The sequence below is a fragment of the Pseudophryne corroboree genome, chromosome 11 (genome assembly GCF_028390025.1).
Source record: "Pseudophryne corroboree isolate aPseCor3 chromosome 11, aPseCor3.hap2, whole genome shotgun sequence".
Taxonomy (NCBI): domain Eukaryota; kingdom Metazoa; phylum Chordata; class Amphibia; order Anura; family Myobatrachidae; genus Pseudophryne; species Pseudophryne corroboree.
In genome coordinates this window covers 170590672-170606191 of record NC_086454.1, presented here as the reverse complement: position 1 = coordinate 170606191, position 15520 = coordinate 170590672, and the positions used below count along the sequence as shown (strand labels likewise).

At 48.0% G+C, this 15520-nt stretch overlaps 1 protein-coding gene across 5 annotated transcripts in view; it reads right to left on the bottom strand.

The window, feature by feature from the left end:
* Positions 1 to 15520, bottom strand: part of PGGHG (protein-glucosylgalactosylhydroxylysine glucosidase) — a 191067-nt gene that overhangs the window by 43864 nt on the left and 131683 nt on the right. For all 5 annotated transcript variants that reach the window (XM_063945072.1, XM_063945076.1, XM_063945074.1 and 2 more), the window contains 2 exons: positions 9856 to 9967; positions 876 to 948 (listed from right to left, as the gene is read on the bottom strand). In XM_063945072.1, the coding sequence (XP_063801142.1) occupies positions 876 to 948; positions 9856 to 9967 (185 nt within the window). The remainder of the gene's footprint in view (positions 1 to 875; positions 949 to 9855; positions 9968 to 15520) is intronic.

Here is a 15520-nt window from a genome sequence, read left to right as displayed (position 1 = left end):
AAATAACCCCCCAAAATGTAACTCTCTCTGCACATGTTATATCTGCCTCCCCTGCAGTGCACATGGTTTTGCCCATTAGCTAACAAATTTGATGCTGCGATCAGGTCTGAATTAGGCCCTAAATGTGTCAATTTATTGGAGCCCTGGGAACTGCATTCTGGAACTGCTTTTTACAGGGATCATCCATACCTGTAGTGGCCTTTTCTGATTTATACAGTAATTGAACTGTAGTATTCAACACCCACCTGTTTAATTGCTCCTATGGTAACTTCCATAGGAATGGTGCAACCGTAATGAAATTATAAAATGTGTATCAGACTTGCTCAATGTCGGATTGGGGCATGAAGGGCCCACCGGGGGGATACTGTTGTAAGGGCCCATGCTTAAAGGTATGGCCAGGCTCCAGTGGGGGTGTGGCCAGCCACCACAGAGGTTTGGCTGACCATTATAGAGTACATGGGCTAGGCCACTTGGTAAATATATAATAAACCATATTATTGTGAAGTGTAACATATGTATAATGCATAATTCAAGTGCACCCTAGAGGAGGAGGGGGCCCACAGGCAGTGGGTCCCACCAGAGGTTTCCCCTGTCCTCCTGTGGGCCAGTCCTACCCTGGACTTGTTGACTTTTTCTTTTCTTTCCATACTTCCTTTATTAACTGATAACACTTGCTCAGTACAGGCAGAAAAGAGACATGGAAGAATTTACTTGGAAAACACTTTTCTGTTCAGTGCCAGGCAGGTGAGATAATTAGTCCCAATGTACCATAATCCACAGCGCAGGAACAGAAGAGTACAGTAAGTCATACATGTTTTGTTATACAAGCTAGAGCTTTATCTGAACATATTAGTCAGGGTTTGAGCAGTTTTCACCTGATCTGTGCCAGAGCATTTGTATAGACGGAGTTATCTACATCGCTGTGGTATTCATCTGGAGGCATCACCCCTGTGGCAGGATGCAAGAGAATGGCATCACCATGACAATGGCAGATAAAGAGTAATACACTTTGGGGTATATTTACTAAGCAGTGATAAGAACGGAGAAGTGAGCCAGTGGAGAAATTTCACCATCAACCAATCAGCAGCTCTGTATCATTTTATAGTATGCAAATTATGGATGTTACTTCAGTGCTGATTGGTTGCCATGGGCAACTTCTCCACTGGCTCACTTCTCCACTCTTATCACTGCTTAGTAAATGTACTCCTTAATCACCTACAGTATCAGGTTAATAATAGCCATTTCTTAGATAGGGATGTAGTTATGTGGCCGGCGGACGGGAGACCGCTGGTCACTATACCGACACACCGACCGAATGCCTGCCTGATAATCGGTATGCCGACTAACAGGGACTATTCCCACTCAAGGGTGTCCACGACACCCATAGAGTGGGAATAAAACCTGTGGCGAGTGCAGCAAGCCCCGGAGCCCGCAAGGGGGCTTCGTTGCACTTGCCCCCTCCCCCCCGGCAATCTAAAACTTGGGATCTCGGAGTCGGTATAGTGACCGGCGGGATCCCAAACATTGGTCACCCGAACCTAAACCTCTTAGATATACATCCAGTTGCAGAGCTGATGCTCCAAAGGTTAGAAAACAAACAAACAATCACTAGGTCTTAAACAAAGAGATGGCTATGACACTTCTTATATTTTGAACAGAAATTCTATTTTAGAACACATGTATATCATTATCTGTATAATAATATTGCATAACAATTTAACGAGAAAGCTGTATATTGGGCACGATTCGGACCTGATCGCTGCTGTGTGTAATTTAATGGGGTTGAGTACGAAATATCGGCATTCAGTATCATAAAGGTCAGGATGATAACAGCAGCATCCCATCAGTCATAATCCCCATGGATCACGGTACGTATTTAAACTTTACCCCTACCCCACCCTCCCGCAGCCTAACCATAACTTTCCCCCTAGTTCCAAAACCTAACCGTCCCTGCCGCAGTCTAACCCTAACCAGTTGCCCCTGCAGCTGAACCCTAACCCCCCTCCTGCAGCCTGACCCTAACCGTTCCATCCCCGTAACCTAACCTTAACCTACCCCACCCCAGCTGCCTAACCCTCCTCCAAAGGCCTAACCCTAACCCCCTCATATTTAGTATTTTCTCCTTTCCCTCATACAGAATGTAAGGATTACGTATATCATATCAACCATCCTGTATTTCTTACATTTTTATATCGATCCTTAGGTATGTCTCTACTGCCATCTGTTGACTAAGCTTATTTTTTTACCGTTATATTAATTCTAGATATTGCATGATGCTGTATGTATGCCTCCTTATTCTCTATCAAGCCTGGTACAATAAACATAAGAATCCAGTGTCTTTGTCATATCACACAATTATTCTGTACACAGACAAAAGAAATGGTGATATGATACTAGGCCATTATGTCTACTACAGGTATATAAATGTGTGTGATACTTGCTAATGGACGGAGATTTTTAATTATGAGGAGAAGGAGACTGTGATTCTGGTTTTAATGCAAGTTATACCAATTTTTACCTGTCTAAATAATAATTAGACGTGCACATCCTATGGGACGATTTGAGGGTACACAAAAATAGGATTTGAATTACCTATCGGTAAATCCTTTTCTCGTAGTCCATAAGGGATATTGGGGAGACTTAGTACGATGGGGTACAGACGGGGTCCAAAGGAGCCGGTGCACTTTAAATTTATTCACTGGGTGTGCTGGCTCCTCCCCTCTATGCTCCCTCCCACAGGCAGTTATATATAAAACAGTGCCCGAAGGAGAAAGAACATACATGAGAGAAGGAACAGAACAACAATGAGCGGTGAGATTTATACACCAGCACACCACGAACATAAAACAACCAGCAATGGCTGGTAACCAAACGGCAACAACTGAACAGGTAACTATAGAAAAAACTACCTGCAGAAAAGTCAACGCGGGAGCCCAATATCCCTTATGGACTGCAAGAAAAGGATTTACCGGTAGGTAATTAAAATCCTATTTTCTCTAGTATCCATAAGGGATACTGGGGAGACTTAGTACGATGGGGATGTCCCAAAGCTTCCTGGGCAGGAACGTGTGGAGACGTCTGCTCTTTGGCCAGGGTATCAAACTTGTAGAACTTAACAAAAGCGTTCTTCCCAGACCAGGTAGCAGCTCGGCATAACTGCAAGGCCGAGACTCCACGGGCAGCCACCCAGGAAGAGCCCACCGATCTTCTAGAGTCGGCTTTTAGAGACTTAGGAACAGGCAAGGCTGCCAACACATAGGCCTGCTGGATAGTTAGCCTAAGCCAACGAGCAATGGACTGCTTTGAAGCAGGGCAAGCCTTTTTCTGCGCATCATAGAGCACGAACAAGGAATCCATCTTTCTGATGTGAGCTGTTCTCTTGACATAGATCTTCAAGGCTCGCACAGCATCCAATGCCTCCAGAGGAGCAGAAACGCCAGAACTTGACGGAACCACAATAGGTTGATTCAGGTGGAACGCAGAGACAACCTTCGGCAGGAACTGCTGCCTAGTCCTGGGCTCCGCTCTGTCCTCATAGAAGACCAAGTAAGGGCTTCTACACAATAAGGCCTCCAATTCCGAGACACGCCTAGCAGAAGCCAGGGCCAGTAACATCACCGTCTTCCACGTGAGGTACTTCTCTTCTACCATCGTCAGAGGATCAAACCAGGAGGACTGTAGAAATTCCAACACTACATTCAAATCCCAGGGTGCCGTGGGCGGCACAAAAGGAGGTTGAATGTGAAGTACTCCGTGCAAGAAGGTCTGACCTTCTGGCAATACTGCCAATTTCTTCTGGAAGAAAATTGTGAGGGCTGAAATATGGGGGGCAATTCCAAGTTGATTGCAGCAGGATATTTTTTAGCAGTTGGGCAAAACCATGTGTACTGCAGGGGGGGCAGATATAACATTTGCAGAGAGAGTTAGATTTGGGTGGGTTATTTTGTTTCTGTGCAGGGTAAATACTGGCTGCTTTATTTTTACACTGCATTTTAGATTGCAGATTGAACTCACCACACCCAAATCTAACTCTCTCTGCAAATGTTATACCAACTGCTAAAAAAATTCCTGCTGCGATCAACTTGGAATTACCCCCATGGGCCTTAATGGAACCCAGATGTAAGCCCTTATCCACACCAGCCTGCAAGAAATGTAAGAAACATCCCAAGTGGAGACAAATTGGGGGTTATTCCGAGTTGATCGCTCGCTAGCGAATTTTAGCAGCCGTGCAAATGCTATGCCGCCTCCCACTGGGAGTGTATTTTAGCTTAGCAGAAGTGCGAACGACAGGATCGCACAGCGGCTACAAAATAATTTTGTGCAGTTTCAGAGTAACTTCAGACCTACTCAGCGCTTGCAATCACTTCAGACTGTTCAGTTACTGTTTTGACGTCACGAACACGCCCTGCTTTCCACCAGCCACGCCTGCAATTTTCCTGGCACGCCTGCGTTTTTCGGAACAATCCCTGAAAATGGTCAGTTGACACCCAGAAACGCCCACTTCCTGTCAATCACTCTGCGGCCGGCAGTCCGACTGAAAAGCTTCGCTAGACCTTGTGTGAAACTACATTGGCCGTTGTGAAAGTACGTCACGTGTGCGCATTGCGCCGCATACGCATGTGCAGAAGTGCCGTTTCTTTGCATCATCGCATCATGCGCAGCGAACATTTTCAGCTAGCGTTCAACTTGGAATGACCCCCATCGTCTCCAGATATGATGATAGTGTTTTGACGTTACAGGTTTCCTGGTCTGAACCATGGTAGCAATGACTCTTTTGGAAAGGCCCTTGTGAGCTAGGATGTACCGCTCAACCTCCATGCCATCAAACAAAGTCACCGTAAGTCTGGGTAGACGAATGGTCCTTGTTAAAGAAGATCTCTTCTTAGTGGTATAGGCCAAGGGTCTTCAACGGACATGTCCAGAAGATCCGTGTACCATGCCCCCCGAGGCCAATCCGGGGCAATCAGAATTGCCTGGACTCTTTCATTTCTGATTCGCTTGAGCGCCCTTGGCAGCAACGGAATCAGAGGAAACAGGTAGACCAGTCGGTAAGGCCAAGGTGACGTCAGTGCATCCACTGCCCTCGACTGAGGGTCCCTGGTTCATGAGCAATACCAATGAAGCTTCTTGTTGAGTCAAGAAGCCATCATGTCTATTTGTGGGCAGCCCCACCGGTCGATGATCTTCTGAAACACCTGATGGTGGAGCCGCCACTCCCCGGGGTGGAGATTGTGATGACTCGGGAAGTTCGCTTCCCACTTGTCCACTCCCGGAATGAAGATTGCCAACATTGCCCTTACATTTCTTTCTGCCCAGAGGAGTATCTTTGACATCTCTCGCATGCAAGCCCTGCTTTTTGTCCCTCTTTGCCGATTGATGTACACCACTGCTGTGGCATTGTCCGACTGTACTTGAATCGCGTGATCCCTAAGTAGAGGAGAGGCCTGAAGCAGAGCATTGTAGATCACCCGAAGTTCCAGAATGTTGATAGGAAAGAGGGCTTTGTGGGCTGACCACCTGCCCAGGAACTGAGCACCTTGGGTGACAGCTCCCCATCCTCTCAGACTTGCATATGTCGTGAAGAGGATCCAATCCTGAATCCTGAAACTCCAGCCTTCCAGTGGATTGGAATACTGCAACCACCACAGGAGGGAAATCCTGGCCTGAGGTGACAACCATATCATCTGGTGCATCTGTAGAGGTTATCCGGACCACTTGCTCAGGAGATCCAAATGAAATGTTCTGGCATGGAACCTCCCATATTGAATCACCTCATATGAAGCAACCATCTTCCCCAACAATCTTATGCAAAGATGGATACTCGAGCAGGTCGGAGCACCATGTGGACGATCTCCTCAAGTGTTCTCACCTTGTCCTCCGGGAGGAACATCTTCTGGGCCACAGTATCCAGTAATATCCCCAGGAACAGGAGCCACTGAGTTGGCTCCAGGTGGGACTTCTGTAAATTGAGAATCCACCCATGGTGTGACAGAAGTTGGATAGTGCGGTCGATATGGAGCAATAAAAGCTCCCTGGATTTTGCTTTTATCAGAAGATCGTCCAAGTAAGGGACAACATTGACCTAAATCGGAATATGAAGGTAGGCGTCCTTGATATCCAGGGAAACCATGAATTCCTGTTCTTCCAGGCCCACAATCACTGCTCTTAAGGATTCTATTTTGAACTTGAAAACCTTTAGGTAAGGGTTCAAGGACTTTAGATTCAAAATGGGCCTTACCGAACCGTCCGGCTTTGGTACAACAAACAGGTTGGAGGAATAACCCTTTCCACATTGTTGTATTGGTACTGGAACAATAACGTGGGACTAGACCAACTTTTGGATGGCCTGTTGCAACGTAACTTGCGTATCCTCCAAAGCTGGTAAGCTTGATTTTAAAAATCGTTGGGGATGAGAGCTGTCGAACGCCAGCTTGTAGCTCTGAGAAATGAGGTCCTTGACCCAGGTATCCTGGCAGGAACCTTCCCAGACGCGGCTGAAGTGACGCAGTCGAGCTCCCACCTTGGGATGAGTGGGCACCGTCATGCTGAGAACTTAGTGGAAGCAGAACTGGTGCTCTGTTCCTGAGAACCAGTGTTCGCAGGTCTTCTGGTCTTACCTCTGGTGCCTCTAGCCGCATTGTAGGCACCTCTGGCCCTAGATCAAGATCTGTTAGACCAAAAAGACTGAACAGACAGCCCCGGGTAGGAATGCCTAGCCGGCGGGGCCCCAGAGGGGAGAAACGTGGATTTCGCCACAGTAACCTTATAAATCCACGTATCCAACTCAACCCCAAAGAGCCATTCCCCAGAAAAGGGGAGAGATTCCACACTGCACTTGGACTCTGCGGTCGCTATCCATTGACGCAACCACAAGGCACTGCGCGCTGACACTGCCATGGCAGAGGTCCTAGCATTAATATTGTCCATTTCCTTGAGCCAATCACACAGGTCGTTTGCAGTGACCTGAATGTGCTTCAGGGGAGTCACTGTAGTGACCAGAGGCATATCCCTGGAGAGGCCCTCCTGAATTTGAGAAGCCCACGTGTGAATGGCATGGGTCATCCAGCAACCTGCTATGACCGGCCTTTGCGACACACCTGCTGCTGTATAGATAGACTTTAGTGTAGTCTCTATTTTTCTGTTCCCAGGGTCCTTTTTGGTAACTGAGCCCGGGGCAGGCAGCACCACCTTTTTAGACAGTCGAGAGACTGATACATCAACCCCTGGGGGTTCTTCCCAGAATTTCCTACCTTCAGTAGCAAATGGGAAAGTGTGCAAAAATCTTTTTGACACTTGGTATTTTTTCTCTGGATTCTGCCAGGCTAACTTAAACAGGTCATCTAACTCTGCAGAATCAGGGAAAGTGACATTAGGCTTGTTCTGTGTAAAGAAAAATGACTGCTGTGATGCAGCGTCCTCTAGAGGGAGTTTTAACACATCCCATATAACACGTCCCATATAGCCAGAATGAGGGGTTTAATACCCTGAGCAGAAGTGGAATCCCCACTAATGGGATCCAAGTCCTCCCTATCCTCCTGTACATCTTCATCTTAATCAGAGAGTAGTAGTAAACCATGCTTTTGTGGTCCTGAGTTAGAGAGGAGGGGACTGTGTAACATCCGCCCTGGCAGCTAGGTCTGCAACAGCCTGTTGTAGTAGCTGAGTTTTTTGAGCATTAGCAGTGAGTTGTGATGACATATCAGACATCAAATTTTTAAGGGCACCTAGCCAGGAAGGCTCTTGACCCTCTCCCCCAGCCCCCTCACTGAGTTGTGAAGATTGGCTGCATTGTTTACATGACACAGAATCAAATGATAAGGGAGAGAATCTGGTGTGGCATACACTGCATAGTTTGTGTTTACCCATGTTCCCAGTAAAGCACAGGGCCGCCATCAGGGGGGTGCTGGGGGCACATCTGTCCCGGGCCCAGCCTCTCTGACAGGGAGAGGAGAGCCCGGGATGCTCATGCAGCCACCTGTCCACCCGCTGCAGTCCGCGCCATTCCGTGGTCGTCCCCGCTGTTCTGCCACTGTCCTCCAACTCTCCAGCAGCTTTATATTGAATACTTCCCTTCAAAAATGGCCGCTGCCACAGAGGAGACAGTTATTTAAGATACTAGAGGAGCCCTCTAGTATCTTGAATAACTGTCTCCTCTTAGGTGGCGGCCATTTTGGAAGGGACGTTTTCAATACAGCTGTAGGAGGATGGAGGAGAGCAGCAGAACAGCAGGGATGGAGGCGGGCAAGCAGCGGCATCAGCATCCCGGGCCCTCCCAACAGCGGTACATGTAGGTATGTATGTATGCATGCATGTGTGTATATAATACACACACACACACACACACACACACACACACACACACACACACATTCATTAACTGGTGCAATTCTAAAGCTGACTCCTCCACAGTGGGGAGGCAGGGGGCTGAAAATTTTGTCAGTCTCGGGCCCCGCAATTTCTGATGGCAGCCCTGGTAACGCACAATCACATACACAGACAAGTAATAACTAGCAAGCCTGCCCCTTGCTGTATCATACCCTCCAACATTTTACACATAAAAATCTGTACAAATTAGGAAAGGGGGCGTGGTCACGGTAAAGGGAGCGTGGTCACGCCCCCTTTTCTATACTTTTAATGGGAATTTGGAGAGTCAAAACTCAGTACAGACCATAAAAAAGGTACTGTACCTGGCAAAAAGGTACAGTTGGAGGGTATGCTGTATGTGAGAGGGAGATAGAGGGGACTAGCACACCCCAGCTACACAGCCCCAGTGAGGTTGTAAGCTGTTATATTACAATGAAACACGTATGATTACAGTCCCTTAGAGGACACAGATCATGTACAATAGCGGCTCTCCCCCTTTGCTGCACCCTGTACCAGTTTTCCAGCATTTTCTGAGTGTCAGGAGGAGCTGTGTGTGCCTGCTGCTGCTGTAAGCAGAGGAAGGTGCCAAAATACCGCTGGTCCCTCTCTGACTCTCTGAGGTACCTCCACCCCCCCCCCCTCCCCCACCAATGGCGCCAGAGCTACAGTGTTTTTTATACTGGCAATGTCACCCAATTAGCGTAAAAACATCACACAAGTGCTAGTTTAAGCCACCGCTAGCCAGTGTACACAGGGGGCTATAGCGGGTCCCCCCCAGGAGGGTCCCATATGTTTCCCCTGCATGTCAGCCGCACTTTGAACCGGGGGACTCCCCTAGCAGGGCCCCTGGTTAGTTCTCACCACAGACGTCCCCTTCAGGCATATGTTAGGGGTGTGTGGCGTGCTGCGATTGCGACAGCTAAGGCGCAGTGCCCTGCTGTACAAATAACCTCTCAGGATGGTGGTCCTGCAGCAGGGGAAGCGGCTCTGACACCTCGCAAGGCCGGTGACCGCTCCTTCCTCCCCCAAACTCCCATGGTGCAGGTATGCCGTTGCCCAAACAGCATACCGAAAATAATAGAAGTTTAAAAGAAACTGAAGAAAACTCTCTGGAGCTGCAGAGATGTGCATCCTCTCCTGAGGGCACTTTTTTTTAAAACTGCCTGTGGGAGGGGGCATAGAGGGGAGGAGCCAGCACACCCAGTGAAGAAATTTAAAGTGCATCGGCTTCCGTCTATACCCCATCGTATTAAGTCTCCCCAATATCCCTTATGGATGCTAGAGAAATATGATGGCCATTGCAATCTTTAGCTGATCACAAATCCTTAGATATATCGTATAGTGTGTATCCATCTTAAGTCCCGTATTCAACGTATTTAAAGAAAACTATACAGTAAGGAACTTCTCACCAACAGACCTGTCCTGATACTGGAAAAGGAACACTGGCACTATTCCATCTGGTAAATTGATATGCACCAACCTTGCACCTACCTGTGATATGATAGCACTGTTCCTCCTCACTCCACACAACACGGCTGCACCAGTAATCAGCGATTGAACTCACCACATCCCAGCCTCCGCTCATAGCAAAAAAGCCTGAATCCTAAAAATGGAAATGGGAAGAAGAGGACTAAACGTAAATAAATACACTAATTACTAATTGTCTTTTGTCAGGTGTGACCCCTCTTGTATTCATGGAGGAGTACTAGATGATGCACAAGGTTATTTTACACTTAAGGGTATATTCAATAAGAGTCAGAAACTGCTGTCTTGTCAGAGGGGTTCCGGCCTATTCAATACGGGCAAATACGGGAAACCCGACTTGTCAGAATGCTGTCGGAAAGCAGGTGGATCAGTGGCATACCAGCTGATCCGCCTGCTGCTGACGGAAACGGGGCCAAATCCGACAGGTTTTGGCCCCCTTTCCGACAAACTCAATCTGACTTGAAAACAAGGATTGAGGTGAGGAAACGGGGCTGCGGTGCGGCGGGCTACAGGGAGCGGGGATAAGAGGTACTTTGACGGCCGCCCCCCGGCCAGGCACCTCTCTCCCTGCGGTGCCTCCCCCGCCGCCGCAGACATCACCACCGCTGTCAGCTCTGGCCGCCAATCTCAGCTCCCCCACCGGCCGCTGCTCACTGTTCCCCCCGCCGCTGCTGTCAGCGTACCTGCCAGCCGCTGGCAGCAGCGGCAGGATAAGACACACAGGGAACGGGCAAATCCGACAGTCGGATTTGGCCGCTCTTTGAATAGGGGTTGTTGGGTCCATTCCGACAACTGCATGGAGATTAGTTGATCGCACCAGCAGCAAAAAGTTGCTTGGTGCGATCAACTCGGAATGAGGGCCATGGTTTTGCCCAATTGCTAACAAATTTGCTGCTGCGATCAGGTCTGAATTACCCCTATAGTTAAAACTTTTATTACATTTTATTTCAGTGCTGATCATTGCCTCTACACTACTTCTCATAAACGCATGTTACTGGAAACATAGGATGATACAGCTGTGCAATAGTCCTCCTATTGCTGAGTGCCAATAAACCTGCCACATCCTGATATAAATATTTCTGAAGCTGGGATTCTCCAGACGGGTGGTCTTCAGGTTGCCGACTGTTGGGATCCTGGCGCACAGTATACCGGCGCCGGAATCCCGACAGCCGGCATACTGACAGTTTTTCTCCCTCGTGGGGGTCCACGACCCCCCTGGAGGGAGAATAAATGCGCGTCACCGTGCCCGCAGCGTAGCGAGTGCAGTGAGCCCGCAAGGGGCTCATTTGCGCTCGCCACGCTGTCGGTATGCCGGCGGTCGGGCTTCTGGCGCCGGTATGCTGGTCGTCGGGAGCCCGGCCGCCGGCATACCCTACCACACCCCTCCAGACACTGCTAGCTGGAAAAACAGTTCACAGGACAGCTAACATTTAGCTGGTTGTTTTCTACCCAAATTATAGCACTGTACATAATAGTAAAACCCAATTTGCTCAATGTGTCAACATACAAAATGTCAATACCATAATGTTAGCATGGTTTGAATGTTGACACCGACATACTGCTGTAATATTCAAAATGTCAACATTATTAATGTCGACAAATCCGAATGTCAATACATGAAATTAGGGTTATGCTGTAATTAAGGTTAGGCTAAATTAGGATTGTCAACAGTGAGAATGTTGACATTATGTACCACACAACTCAGGGGGTAATTCTGATCTGATCGCAAATTTGTTAGCTAATGGGCAAAACCATGTGCACTGCAGGGGAGCAGATATAACATTGCAGAGAGAGTTAGATTTGGGTGGGTTATTTTGTTTATGTGCAGGGTAAATGCAGGCTGCTTTATTTTGACACTGCAATATAAATTTCAGTTTGAACCAGTGGCGGAACTCAGAGGCGGCCCAAACCAATATGATGCCCTAGGCAAGATTTTGGTTGGTGCCCCTTATCTCCGCCGCTAGTTCTGCCTCTGACCCTGCACCCCTTTCCCAGCACCATTCAACTCTCACCCATAGCAGTACTCATTTTGGTGCTCCTACCTCTTATATTTTAAATAGGAACATTGCGCACATTCGGCATACAACCCAAAAAGTAGTGATGTGCACCGGAAATTTTTCGGGTTTTGGTTTTGGATCCGGTTCCGCGGACGTGTTTTGGATTCGGACGCGTTTTGGCAAAACCTCCCTGAAATTTTTTTGTCGGATTCGGGTGTGTTTTGGATTCCGTTTTTTTTTTACAAAAACCCCTCAAAAACAGCTTAAATCATAGAATTTGGGGGTCATTCTGATCCCATAGTATTATTAACCTCAATAACCATAATTTCCACTCATTTCCAGTCTATTCTGAACACCTCGCACCTCACAATATTATTTTTAGTCCTAAAATTTGCACCAAGGTCGCTGGATGACTAAGCTAAGCGACCCAAGTGGCCGACACAAACACCTGGCCCATCTAGGAGTGGCACTGCAGTGTCAGACAGGATGGCCGATTTAAAAAATAGTCCCCAAACAGCACATGATGCAAAGATAAATGAAAGAAAAAAGAGGTGCAAGATGGAATTGTCCTTGGGCCCTCCCACCCACCCTTATGTTGTATAAACAGGACATGCACACTTTAACAAACCCATCATTTCAGCGACAGGGTCTGCCACACGACTGTGACTGAAATGACTGGTTGGTTTGGGCCCCCACCAAAAAAAGAAGCAATCAATATCTCCTTGCACAAACTGGCTCTACAGAGGCAAGATGTCCACCTCCTCCTCATCCTCCGATACTCACCCCTTTCACTGTGTACATCCCCCTCCTCACAGATTATTAATTCGTCCCCACTGGAATCTACCATCTCGGGTCCCTGTGTACTTTCTGGAGGCAATTGCTGGTGAATGTCTCGACAGAAGAATTGATTATAATTAATTTTGATGAACATCATCTTCTCCACATTTTCTGGAAGTAACCTCGTACGCCGATTGCTGACAAGGTGAGCGGCTGCACTAAACACTCTTTCGGAGTACACACTGGAGGGGGGTGCAACTTAGGTAAAATAAAGCCAGTTTGTGCAAGGGCCTCCAAATTTTCTCTTTTTCCTGCCAGTGTACGTACGGACTGTCTGACGTGCCTACTTGGATGCGGTCACTCATATAATCCTCCACCATTCTTTCAATGGTGACAGAATCATATGCAGTGACAGTAGACGACATGTCAGTAATCGTTGGCAGTTCCTTCAGTCCGGACCAGATGTCAGCACTCACTCCAGACTGCCCTGAATCACCGCCAGCGGGTGGGCTCGGAATTCTTAGCCTTTTCCTCGCAGCCCCAGTTGTGGGAGAATGTGAAGGAGGAGCTGTTGACGTGTCACGTTCCATTTGACTTGACAAGTGTCTCACCAGCAGGTCTTTGAACTTCTGCAGACTTGTGTCTGCCGGAAAGAGAGATACAACGTAGGTTTTAAATCTAGGATCGAGCACGGTGGCCAAATTGTAGTGCTATGATTTCAACAGATTGACCACCCGTGAATCCTGGTTAAGTGAATTAAGGGCTCCATCCACAAGTCCCACATGCCTAGCGGAATCGCTCTGTTTTAGCTCCTCCTTCAATCTCTCCAGCTTCTTCTGCAAAAGCCTGATGAGGGGAATGACCTGACTCAGGCTGGCAGTGTCGGAACTGACTTCACGTGTGGCAAGTTCAGAGGGTTGCAGAACCTTGCACAACGTTGAAATCATTCTCCACTGCGCTTGAGTCAGGTGCATTCCCCCTCCTTTGCCTATATCGTAGGCAGATGTATAGGCTTGAATGGCCTTTTGCTGCTCCTCCATCCTCTGAAGCATATAGAGGGTTGAATTCCACCTCGTTACCACCTCTTGCTTCAGATGATGGCGGGGCACGTTCAGGAGTGTTTGCTGGTGCTCCAGTCTTCGGCACGCGGTGGCTGAATGCAGAAAGTGGCCCACAATTCTTCGGGGCCACGACAGCATCTCTTGCACACCCCTGTCGTTTTTTAAATAATTCTGCACCACCAAATTCAATGTATGTGCAAAACATGGGACGTGCTGGAATTTGCCCACATGTAATGCACGCACAATATTGGTGGCATTGTCTGATGTCACAAATCCCCAGGAGAGTCCAATTGGGGTAAGCCATTCTGCAATGATGTTCCTCAGTTTCCGTAAGAGGTTGTCAGCTGTGTGCCTCTTATGGAAAGCGGTGATACAAAGCGTAGCCTGCCTAGGAACGAATTGGCGTTTGCGAGATGCTGCTACTGGTGCCGCCGCTGCTGTTCTTGCTGCGGGAGGCAATACATCTACCCAGTGGGCTGTCACAGTCATATAGTCCTGAGTTTGCCCTGCTCCACTTGCCCACATGTCCGTGGTTATGTGGACATTGGGTACAACTGCATTTTTTAGGACACTGGTGACTCTTTTTTTCTGAGGTCTGTGTACATTCTTGGTATCGCCTGCCTAGAGAAGTGGAACCTAGATGGTATTTGGTACTGGGGACACACTAACTCAATAAATTCTCTAATTCCCTGTGAATTAACGGTGGATACCGGACACACGTTTAACACCACCCAGGCTGCCAAGGCCTGAGTTATCTGCTTTGCAGCAGGATGACTGCTGTGATATTTCATCTTCCTCGCAAAGGACTGTTGGACAGTCAATTGCTTACTGGAAGTAGTACAAGTGGTCTTCCGACTTCCCCTCTGGGATGACGATCGACTCCCAGCAGCAACAACAGCAGCGCCAGCAGCAGTAGGCGTTACACTCAAGGATGCATCGGAGGAATCCCAGGCAGGAGAGTACTCGTAAGACTTGCCAGTGACATGGCCTGCAGGACTATTGGCTTTCCTGTCTAAGGAGGAAATTGACACTGAGGGAGTTGGTGGTGTGGTTTGCAGGAGCTTGGTTACAAGAGGAAGGGATTTAGTTGTCAGTGGACTGCTTCCGCTGTCACCCAAAGTTTTTGAACTGGTCAATGACTTCTGATGAATGCGCTCCAGGTGACGTATAAGGGAGGATGTTCCGAGGTGGTTAACGTCCTTACCCCTACTTATTACAGCTTGACAAAGGCAACACACGGCTTGACAAATGTTGTCCGCATTTCTGTTAAAATAATTCCACACCGACGAGGTGATTATTTTTGTAACTTGACCAAGCATGTCAATGGCCATATTCGTCCCACGGACAACAGGTATCTTCCCGGGTGTCTGACTTAAAGAAACCACCTCACCATCAGAATCCTCCTTGTCAATTTCCTCAGCGCTAGCAACACCCATATCCTCATCCTGGTGTACTTCAACAGTGACATCTTCAATTTGACTATCAGGAACTGGACTTTGGGTGCTCCTTCCAGCACTTGCAGGGGGCTTGCAAATGGTGGAAGGCGCCACCTCTTCCCGTCCAGTGTTGGGAAGGTCAGGCATCGCAACCGACACAATTGCACTCTCCTTGGGGATTTGTGATTTAGAAGAACGCACAGTTCTTTGCTGTGCTTTTGCCAGCTTAATTCTTTTCATTTTTCTAGTGAGAGGATGAGTGCTACCAGCCTCATGTGAAGCTGATCCACTAGCCATGAACATAGGACAGGGCCTCAGCTGTTCATTGCCACTCCGTGTCGTAAATGGCATATTGGCAAGTTTACGCTTCTCATCAGACGCTTTTAATTTCGATTTTTGG